Here is a 12,071-nt window from a genome sequence, read left to right on the forward strand (position 1 = left end):
TGTAGTCGAAATGTAAAATACATTTAGAATTTGGTGCCTATTTGACAGAGAAAAGGGGTGTTTGTAGTCTCACCCCCTCAACAAAGATATTGGACTTCCTGCTTTCAATGATACAAAATGATGATTTTTACATCATTGAAAGAAGGAAGTGAAACACTGAAATCTGTATTTCTCCTGTCTCAGCGGCAACTGAGGAAATGATGCACGACCATTCAAAAACATGACTGGGGTTCTAACTATACAAAGCTTAATGCAAATGGGTGAAGTGTCCCTTTAATTATGGACAAGATTTACTAAGTTAAAAAACTGTTCAAATATTATCCCAAGTTTGCTTTGCTAAAGGAGTGCGATTGTGCTATCTTTGTTTTTGGTTTCGGACCACTGAGTACCAGAACATCTAGGCACAGGAATTTTTGTGGTCAGGCCATGTTCTTAATGAACACTTAACCCCCCTAAAATGTCTCTTTGAAAGCAATACTCCCTCTGTTTTGAGGAGTCTCCACTGTTTATATAATAAAGTAAATTCATGTCTACTTATATTTCATGTACATATTATCACAGAATATGTTTATTTGGTAAAATTGTCTCAGCAAGCATACTTGGTATTAAATCAGAATCTTCAATTTTTTTAAACAAATTTCTCTTGGTTTCACATGTTTTTATTTAATACAATTGAAATATCAAAAGAGTGGCCTTTACCTTAAAATGCTTTTAGGAATCCCTACAATTTATCATATTTTCATGCTATTCTTTACTACGCCACTAGAGTGCAACAGCACGTAACCTGTTAAGCTAAATTTGATTATGACAAGTACTAGTTTACACCAGACTTCTAGTTTACACCAAATCTTTCTTTTCTGCTGATTTCATTCCTGACTTAAGGTTTTTATATTTATAAGGCTTTGAAAATAAAGTTGTGTTAATTAGCATATTCGTGACGCCATCGCGTCAAATTTGCGTTCGGCATAGTAGGAAAATATAAATTTGTGAAGAACAACATACTATAGTTATTTATTTTAGGATGAAAATATCGTATACAAAGAAGTACATACGTATTTGTTTTACATTTTAAAAATGTTATTTAAAAAAAAAATCACTGCAAATCATTGAAACACATTTTGCTTTAAAAGCAATTCATGCTTATTTTTCCAGCAGCTAATGTTATTAGTGTAAAAGTACAACCTCTTATTCCTGTGGCATTGTAACAAATAACCGAACACATAAGTAAATAAAAGTGAATATAAATGAAAAGCTCTTTAAATCTGTTCTCGCTTGATGTTTCTTTTTTTATTGTCAGACATCGCATTAAGTACTAATGAGTAGTGACCATTAAAACTATCTAGAAAAAAACATGAAAAATTCTTCAAATCTAGCGACAAATTCGCAAAGTTGGCAACACTGCTGTTCCCACGCGCCACGACGGGGTTAAGACGAATAACGTCATTTCAAGCGGAGCTTCTGCGCATGCGCAGTGCGCACCGTCAACCGTGGAGGACGGAGGCAGCCTAGAACAGCTGTAGCTGAGGCCCACCACAATGCAATTGGCGCTACGGTCTTCAGCCTTCGTTGCATCCGCAATGGCTGCGAGATATGATCCAGAGAGCCTGGACTATGCGCTCCACTAAACCCTTGATGAGAAGAGCACAAGCGAAGCTGTCTCAAAATGAGCACCGGGTTCAGCTCCAGCTCCTGTCGCTTCGCGGATTATTTCGTGATCTGCGGTCTGGATACAGAGAGCGGCTTAGAACCAGACGAGCTGTCCGGTAAGACACGAGCATTGAAGGATAAAGATTTCAGGACATTTTTTTCGCCTAACCATTTGCATTTTCCAAATCAATTTCTTCTTATGTGTTTTAATAATGCACATGTTGTGATAAATAGTGAATATTGTTATAATTATAAGGGGGGGGGGAAATCTCAAAATGTATTTCAATATGGAAGACCCACATTATATTCGATAGGCTAGTCAGTGAGTTGTGGAGATTTAGTAAATAATGAAGGTTTTTTATTATATAATTACGTACTATGCATGTTTTTAGTAATGTTTATATTGCTAAAAACTTTGTCCAGTTTTAAAAGAGGTGGAAAATATAGACTGATAATAAAATATATAAAATGTAAATATTCAATTCAATTATCCAACAGAAGATACAGCACATGCATATAATTTCATAATGGCTTCTTTATCCATATTCTGTAATCTTTGTACAAACCAAATTATTAATATAAACTAGGGATGCACTGATACACATTTTCTGTGCTGATACCATTTGCTTTTATACTCCTTGTTTCAAATAATGATGTTCTGTAATCTTACAAGTGTAGAGATTCTCTGTTGTCTTGTTACCCAATTTAAAATATTCACACGTATAAATTCTGATGCATTTTCAACCCCTTTTGCTCTCCAGGATATAATCTGCCCTTATTATCGGCTGTTGATAGGGTGTCTGATTGATAGGGATCATCGCTAAAATCAACCGTAACAAAACCATATAAACCACTATAGAACATAAGTGAGAATAATTTGGAGTTATGTATAGTGGCTTATCAACCATCACCACCAAGTTTTAAATGCTTCATTCATCACTTTATATTTGTGTTGACTTTATCCTCACCTTCATAACCAGATTCATCATCTTCCCCATTCAGGTACTGCAGGTAAACAAGGTTTAACAGGCAGTCAGTCATTCAAATCATATTGTTAGGGTGTGTTCACACTAGGTTAGATTAAAACGAACCCCGGTTTGTGCAGTACAATTGAGTAAAGTGTGAACGCTGGTACCCAAACCTTCGGTGCGCACCAAACAAGTGAAAAGAGAATTCTTAAAAGGTGGATCTCGGTTTTCAAATGCGCTCTAGTGCGGATTTATTGAAATGTGAACGCAACAAGGACCAAAGACATCTAAACGAACCATAAACAGGAAGTGATGACAAAATGGGACCCCAAAAATCACAAATTGTTGTAAACATGGGAATTATTATGTCTTCTTTGCGGATATAACAGAAGAATTCCCTGACGCTGTTTTAACTTTTTTACTCTTCTGTAGTTTTCTTATGTACACGCATACAATGAGCGCATTTAGCTTAGCACACAGCATTGTTTTCGGTGGTCTGCAAAATACACATGATAAAAGATGACCAAACAGGTTGTGACCTTATTCTTATGCCTTTAGGTTCAGTTTGCTGTTAAAAATGCCAGTGTGAACACTAAACGAACACTTAAGTAAAATATTTTTTTCTTTTTTGATCCGGTCCAGAAGAACCAAACTGCACACTCTTAGTTTTAAGTTTTGACTGTTTTGACCAGCACATCTTCATGATCAATTCCTTCATCTCTAGGATAATGAGTGATAAAAGATCGTAAAACTGTAAAAACTCCAATAATCATTTATTTTAAGCAAGTTTAATAAAAGATTTGGGGGTTTAGCAGTCACTTATTCAGCATTGTTTGGCTTTTGGACCATCACGTGAAATCTACTTTGAGTGAGAGCGCAAGTTTCCTGTGGTTTAGGGCTTCTTCCTCTTGAGTTTTTTGTTTGGTTAAGATTTGCACTGCTGTCAGAGTTGGTATTTCGCCTGTATGCTCAAGGATCTTTTGGAGAAGTTTATTTCATTTCATAATCATCCTACTGTGTTCAATTTCATTATGTTTTAGTGGATGATATTTCTGCTGCTTTGTGGATTGTGGTGTTTAACATCATATGTAAAAGGTCAAACACTGTGAATCAGTTATTGGGTTTAAGTTTTGTTTGCTAAATTTCCCAGAAATTTCCGCATGTGTTTTTATTTGGGTGGGGGTATTTTGTTATGTGTCTATCATTGAGCTTTGAATCTTGGGGAACGTACATTATAACTCATATCTGTTGTTGAGAGCATTGATGAATTTTCAGTTGAAAATGTCTGGTTTCAGTGAAACTGAAATTTTGTGGTGTCCACCATGACATGGCCCAAAGAGGACAAGCCTGATGGATTGAATGTGCTTCACAGACAAAGGAAGGGTCACAGAGATTTCTCAGGGTAAAATCATCCTTTCTTAAGGAGAAGCCAATCGCATTTACTGACACTACGGCAAATATTGCTTTTGTGTTTTGCACAAAGTTTTTGTCCTTTTGAAATGTCAGGCTATACAAACATGTGATTGAGAAAACCTCTTGTATCTGTTGGCCTAGTTAGTTGCGGACTGAAACTGCTAACATAGGGGTTTGGGAGGAAACAGTTTTTTTTTGTGATGCATTCACATCACCCGTGTCTCTTTAATACACTCAGTAATTTATTTTTTAAAGTGTTTTCTTTTCTTTTTAGTTTTACTAACCATGCTGACACAAATTTCTTAAGCACAATGATCAAATCCATATTTTGCAAATGTAATCTTTTGTCCTAACTAGTGTTGGGCGATCTTCTTCTTTATATTCAGATCATCATATCATCAATGAGTACGTTTACATCAAGCGTGCCGCACAAGCCCTGAAAAGTGAAGCCAAAACGTCTCAATCGCCCCCCAGTGACTGGCCCTATATAGGTCATAAACCCCGCCTCCCCATGTTATTCAATGGGACTTGAGTCCAACTAAACAATTTAATTACACTTTAAATATCTTTTTTCCGAAGCTGGTTTCTGTCATTAACTGTAGTTTCTATTACGCTGATGTAAATTCAAGTGTTCGTTTTTAAAATAAGTTAGTTTTTAGTTAGTTATTTAATGCTATAAAAACGGTGGTGTCACGTCATGATTGACAGCTGTGTTATGCGCATTCTGCGAGGGCGGGGCCTTGATTTCGCGGCTTTACTTCCTGCTCACTAATGCACAGGACTGGTCCTGAAATCGCTACTGCGCAGTCTCAAGACCCAGGATACTGGCGGCTTCACTTTTCACCAATGGAAGAGAGCGAACGGGCGTCGTCCATCTTTTTTACAGTTTATGGTTTACATCATGGGCGTCGGAACCATTATATGTGGGTGGGACAGGACCCACCCACTTTTTAAGACCAATGATAATGGACCCACCCACTTTTTCTCTAATTTAGCGCATTTGTCTGTTTACGTATCAAAGCGCTATTAGTCAAAATCCATTCCACTAGAGCAGGGATCCCCAACCTTTGCTTTTTTACACTGTAGACCCGTTGCTGTTCGAACAAAGTGCTGAAAAACCTCCTTGGCGAAATTTATAACGTTTTAAACGAAAGTAAAGGTCAAACAACCATGCATTAGGAAAATTAATAACTGCTTTATTTATAGTATATTTTCTATATACGTGTAAAACCATATTATGTTGGATTGTTTTACTTTCAATGTTTCACGAGTTTGCATGCCCTTTTAGTCTTAATAATTAATTAACGAATAAGTAAACGAACTTAGCTTGCTGTTCTTAAAGGCAGCTCGAACCTTTGGTCGGACTCGAGCCCCAAGTTCAGGAAACAGAAGAAAAAAGGAGGAGATGAGGAGGAGAGATGCCAGATGAATTGCGCAAACCTACGTTAAAAGTGTAGGCTACTCGTTAAAATATTATTACTGCAGTAAAATAGTTTATTTTGATGGTGCCACGATCGCTGAATAATTTTAAAGTAAAATCTGGGTAGTACATCTTAGTAAAATCATTTGGTTCCGATAATGCCTTGTTATTGTTTTGTAAACTAACTTTTAATAATTAATTTCTTAACATTTCCCCCCACCGCTAAAATCTGAATGAGTCTTCGACACATGCATGCGTTGTAAATTACTTGCATAATAATAATAATTTGAACCATTCATGGGCAAACAAGTCAAATATTGTCATGGGATCGTCAAAGGCATCAGCTATCGGCAATGCATCTGACTGTCGATGATCTTTAATATCATCGTCTATCGTCACAACCCTATTCCTAACCAGGCATTACAAGTGACAAAATATTACTATTTTTGTGGTATTGTGCTGGGTAGCCCACACTGTAAAAAATACTTTGCTGCCTTAAAATTTTTTGTTGAATCAACTGGGATTTACAAGTCATTTCAACTTACTAGTATTTATCCTGACTAGAGATGAGTTGTTACAACTACAGGTGAGTTGTTATAACTTACAAAATTAAGTTGACTTTTCGCAACTATATTTTATAAGTTGTGACAACTCATCTCTGTTGACATGACTTGTAAATCTGAGTTGATTTAACAAAAAATCTTAAGGCAGCAAAGTATTTTTTACAGTGCATGTAAAACTTTGCTATACACTCATAGATGAATAATAAACGTGACGTTTGTTTTCCTTGGTTTTGGTTCATCATGGACCCCGCTCAGAAAAACGATTGGTGGCTTCTTGGACATGTTGTGCTTATGTCGTATGGGATTTTCTGAAATGTTTGTATGTGCTGCCTGTCATGATCCAGCAAGGGCAGAAGGTCTGTTTGCAGTCTCTAGAGGTCTGATTATTTGCTTTACCTGGGTTGTTTCACAACATCATAGCTGCTTTGTTTGCACCGGTCAGCTGTCTTGAATGTGTCACGGCAAACATGTTTTTATACAAACAAACAATCTGTTGATTTTCGAGATGTGATTATATATAGTGCCTTTAAGCTTCTTTCGCTATCCTTATAAGTCTGTTGTTTATGTTGTGCTGTATCACATGACTGGAGCATTACGTACTGCTGTTGTTAAACTGTCATCTGCCTCTTCACAGACACATGGTAGGGCCATGGTCATGGTAGACAACCGTTGGTCATGATCTATACACTGATGGGTGCATGAGGTGTAAGCCAGACCCTTTTTTTTGTCCTAAGCCCCATGACACTTTCTAATACATGCTTCCCCCACTGGGGATAGGAATGCTGTGCGTTCCTAAAGCTTTAGCATATCTGTTGGCAAAGGGATGGAAAATGAGAGTCATTGTCATTCCTTGAATTTTTCTGCTGGGGCTGATGGTTGATCCTTGTTTTAGCAGTAGTGAAAGGCGTCCATTAGATTGCTGAATGTGGCTCAGCAAGTTTAGTTCTCAGGCATGTTTAAAAGCAGAAACTTCATTTTTCCTGTTTAAGAAATCCAAGCTGAAGTCTCATATATTTATGAGATTTGGAGCATAGAAAATATTTTTTATAATATGATTGTTTGATTTCAATCTATGACACAGTCAATATTAAATATATCAAGGTTTTAGGTTCACAGAATGTTTTTTACATTATGTAGGATGATTTGGGTGGGGGGTCCTGGACAGGGCTTATCCTAGTCCCAGACTGCTTATTTGAGCTGCCTTAATTTAAAAACACCTTGCCCTGTACCTTTACATATATGAGTGTCATCTTTTTGTCTCAAGATTAGGGCTGTGTTGAAAAAATCGATTCATCGATTCTGAATCGATTTTCATGTTTATTTCTAAAGATCGATCCTTAACTCAGAGAATCGATTTAATAATTAGTAACTTAAACTTGCCGCGTCATTGAATTCACGCATGCGCGCGAGGTGGAAGGACATTAAAACAACGAACATAGCAGTCAGTAACGTTAAGCAAGCGGTTGTTTTGAAAACTCTAGAAATGCTCAAAGCTGCGATCTATATGTAAAATAATCCACTCATAACAAATATACGAGTTATTTGTGTTATTTTTATAATAAGCGCCAGTAAATCCACCGCAGGTCTCCAGCGAAACTCTCTCTGTCCCTCCCTCTGTGCTCATGCAGCCGGTCTCTGACGGGCAGAGGTTTCTTGAGGCGCGCGCAACGGGACACCAAATAAAGAGTTCTTCTTACACATAATGCTTATAGTTGTAAAGTTTTCTGAACTTTAAGCAAGCTAAGACAAAACTTGCATTTATATCAGTGACACGTGCGCTGCTGGAGCATTAGTTTGACGCCTAATTCGCTTATAGTATACATCTTTGATCAGAAAGACGAGAAAGAGACGCAAATGTTAAGGTCTAATAGAAAGTAAAGAGCATCAAGACCTTAAAACAGACTTCATCACATTATAGCACCCGTCATAATATATATATCTAGAGCTCCGACTCTCATATACACGTATTTATCCTGTCTGTAGGTTTGTGCATATATTTATACCTGTTCATTTTACATACTGCCTATTTTTTTATGTAATGTATGCATAAATACAAAATACAATGCATACTATAGCTTCAATAGTCTACAAAATTAATAACTCAATTAAAAACAAGATTCTGTCTATCAAGACTTGTTGTTATCCTCTGGGCATTTTCACTTTAACATTATTTACTTTAAATTGTCCATATTTTAAAACTGTGGTGAGCAGTTAAAAGCTAGAGTGAGTGGCAAATAACTGCACATTTTTATAATCCAAAAACAATATAAACTGAAAAACATGTATATTATGAAATATACAGTTACCATGAAATAAAATGACTCATTCTGTGGAATAGATTTTTGGTCATCCCCCCCATCTTGCACCATTTCGGGCTTTTTTTTAAAACACTTATCTAAATCTCGAAGATGGGATCAGATCGGATCGAATCGAATTGAACAATGATAATCGATTCAAGATCTTGAGAATCGGAATCGAATCGATTCTTGAAATTTGAATCGAAACCCAGCCCTACTCAAGATGTACACCGGTATTGTTTTTTGTAAGGTTTGTTTGTAAAAATGACTTAAATGCCCTGTCCGGAAAACTGCACCTTTATGTACAAAACTGCTGAGTTATTTTAAACCCATCGTTGGCTTAAAATGTGACCCAACCATTGGGTTAAATGAACCCAGAAAATGCTTATATTTAGGCCTGCAAAACAACTATTGTTTGCACAGTTTTTGTACAACATATGTGTAATGTACACACACATACATGTATACTTTTAAGAAAAAAATGTGTATATTAAGTGTTCATATATTTATATATAATATAAATTATATACAAATATAAAAATGTAAATATTTCTTAAATATAAATTTTTTGTGAATGTTGCGGGCAAAAATCCTTAATCTTGCGGCACGTTTTCTTAAGTGCAAAATGCGATGGAATATGCGGGATATTTATGCAATTTTATGTGATGCAATTGCGGGAACTTGCAAAAACTGTTTGCAGCTTTTGCAGCTTTTCATTGATGTTCACGTCGTAATTACATCACTTCCTAACATTCCCATGACAACAGGGGACATGGCTGCGCATGTGTGAAGTTAATGCAACATTTTTCAACTTTCTGCTAAGATTTATTTGACTTTTTGCTACGAAAATGCGGGGATTATGAAATCATGCAAGCCCCGCATATTTTGCGAGCAGAAATCTGCAATTTATGCGGCGAAAGTGCAGCGTATTTAAAAAATGCGACCCCCGCATAAATATGCAGACTTTGGCTGATTATGCATTGAATCATGCGATCGCATCATGCTGGATCGCATTTCTGGAGTGACTGATATGTAATGTAAACAAAAACTTTTATTTTGTAAACGATTAGTTGCGATTAGTTGTTATGCAGCGCTGCTTTTATATTTGACCCAACAATGTGTTCAAAGATCTCAGCATTAAATTACAACCCAATGGGTTGGGTTCATCCTTTTTGCCCAACCCAGCATTGAAAATAACCCAGCATTTGTAGATTGCAAGTTCATCTGGAAAGATTCACTTTTTTTTATCAAACCCTTTAACCCTCCTACACAGGGGCAGATGCAGACAAACAAACACTTCGGATTGCTGCATGGAGTAGGAAGAAATGACTCAAAAATAAGTATGGCTGGGGCGTGAGAGAGTTTCTCTATTGTTGATAAAACTTTCACTTGTCTTATTGAGTCAGTGCTGGGTTACCACAGTTTGTGGCTTGCAGACATTAATATTTGCCTTTCTGTAATGTATACATTATATAATATAAAGCAGAATAAAGAGTAACACTTTACAATAAGGTTAAATATTAGTAAGTAGTAAATGCATTAATTAACATAAAAAAGAACAGTATAGGTTTTTAGCATGTATTAAAGAAATAATTGTTATTCAGATAAGATAAGATATTCGTCCCACAATGGGGAAATTTCTGTGTTACAGCAGCAAAAGCAAAAATATATGAAAAGAATAAAGACGACATGGTACAATATAATATACATTATATGCAAAGACAGTATATGTGGCACATAGGAAATATTGCACATTTTTTCAAAATTTCTAACTTTAAAAAGTCATGCAGTAACTAATTACAATGATTTTATAAATGTATTTAGTAAATGCTGAAATTAACATGAACTAAGATTAATAAATGCATTATAAGTTTTGTTCATTATTTAATCATGTTAGCTTATGCATTAACCTAATTGTTAACAAATACAAAGTGTTACAGAATAAAGATTAAAAAATAAAGCTAGTAGAGAAAAGAAAACAAAAAACTTTGGTTAACTTTCGGTTAACCACCACGTTTGTTCTTTATATGTGGTGTTGCAATACTTTTTAGTGTTTATGCATGTTTATATCATATTGGTGCTGGATAAGGAAAATATCTGATCTGATCTCTGTTTTTTAACCTCTTCTGCAAAGTTTTGTGACATTTAAAAAGTGTTGTATGCAGTCAGCTTTATTTTAAATTGCTATTTGCTGTACCCCTATTTCCTCTGGGCAGTTTTGGGAACTGAAAGTTCACTAAATGAATTTGGTGAAATAAGATTTGCTCCTTGTTCCTCTTTTCTTAAGACCCCTTGAGTCATTTAGCAGTACAGGCTTATTTGGTTTCAGACAGATTTCTTTAACAATGGTTAAAAATGTTAGTTAAATACTTGTAATACTTTACGGGGGAATTTCCCAGGCAGGGTTTAGATTAGGAGCCACTTACACAGACGTTCACAGACGCGCATTGTGACAAAATGCAACACATCTCCTGGGCTACATAATAATTTTTTTCTGCATGCGTATGCGCGACCTATGTGTACAAACTATGCCCGGTTACAAAAATCTGGCGGTGCGAGTACGGTGCTTACGAAATGTACTTCACACGCACTGTACTCTGACCCTTGTGTATGTGTACACCATATAAAAAGTGAAGTATACTTGAACATTTAGCCATATGTTGGTGAAAAATACATGGAAAAAATTACAAAAGCTTAGCTGTCACTGGGATATACTTTTTTAAAGGTTCTAATATGTACCATTTAGGTAAATAAATACTGAATAAAAAAAGACCACCATAAGCTGGTGAGCTGGTTTTAGTTGATCCCCCAGCTTGGTTTTAGCTGGTTTTGCTGGTGTAGCAAGCTGTGTTTTGGTCACTTTTTAATCTGGTCTAGCTGTTTTCTGGTCACTTTTTAAGCTGTTCCTAACTGGATTTAGCTGACCGTGCTGCAAGACCAGATGACCCACCTGCTTGAACAACTTTGCCAGGCTGGGAGGACCAGTTTAGACCAGCTACTGACACCTTAATCCAGATAAAACCATCTGCCAGCTTATTCTGGTTTTAGATGGATTTTTCAGTAGGGTACTGAAAATCCAGCTAAGACCAGCATAAGCTGGTGAGCTGGTTTTAACTGTTCTCCCAGCTTGGTTTAGCTGGTATTGCTGGTCTAGCTTTGCTGGGAGGACCATCTTAGACCAGCTACTGCCACTTTAATCCAGATAAAACCAGCTACCAACTTATGCTGGTCTTAGCTGGATTTTTCAGTAGGGTACAAATTTGTAAGTTTTAAACAGATATCATCCCGGTGACGGCTTTTGTACCTTTTTCTGAGAATGATATGAAACGTTTTCAGTTAACATTAAATCCCAGTAGAGTTACAAGAAACTGCAAAGATAAAGATCAGTCAACTTCACAAAAGGGTCATGCACACCCAAGCAAAACCCTTTAACCTTATAAACCAAAAAATTGAAAACGTTGCTCATTTTGCAACAGATAATCATACAGTACTTCGTATCAGTGTTAGTGATGAAAAGCATTGGCAACAAACCCCTATACCTTCACCTTTACCACTAAAATGCCCTTTTTGTTTAGTATTTAGGTATTTCAGTATCAACCGGTGTGTTGCATATGAAGAGAAGCATCTAAAAAGAGACATTTTTGTGCCACACGTCACATCCACATTATTATTGAGCTTTTTTAATTAACTTTCTCATCCGCTGGCTTATTGTTTTGCATAACAGCGGTTGTTCCCTGAATGCGACAAACTTTGTGACAAAACC

At 36.3% G+C, this 12,071-nt stretch overlaps 1 protein-coding gene across 2 annotated transcripts in view; it reads left to right on the top strand.

Moving 5' to 3' along the window:
- The first annotated feature begins 1,478 nt into the window (after positions 1-1,478).
- Positions 1,479-12,071, top strand: part of dennd5a (DENN/MADD domain containing 5A) — a 62,891-nt gene continuing 52,298 nt past the window's right edge. For both annotated transcript variants that reach the window (XM_065261559.1, XM_065261560.1), the window contains exon 1: positions 1,479-1,763. In XM_065261559.1, coding sequence (XP_065117631.1) covers positions 1,664-1,763 — 100 coding nt within the window. In that variant the 5' untranslated portion in view covers positions 1,479-1,663. The remainder of the gene's footprint in view (positions 1,764-12,071) is intronic.

This window comes from Paramisgurnus dabryanus, chromosome 2, assembly GCF_030506205.2.
Source record: "Paramisgurnus dabryanus chromosome 2, PD_genome_1.1, whole genome shotgun sequence".
NCBI lineage: Eukaryota > Metazoa > Chordata > Actinopteri > Cypriniformes > Cobitidae > Paramisgurnus > Paramisgurnus dabryanus.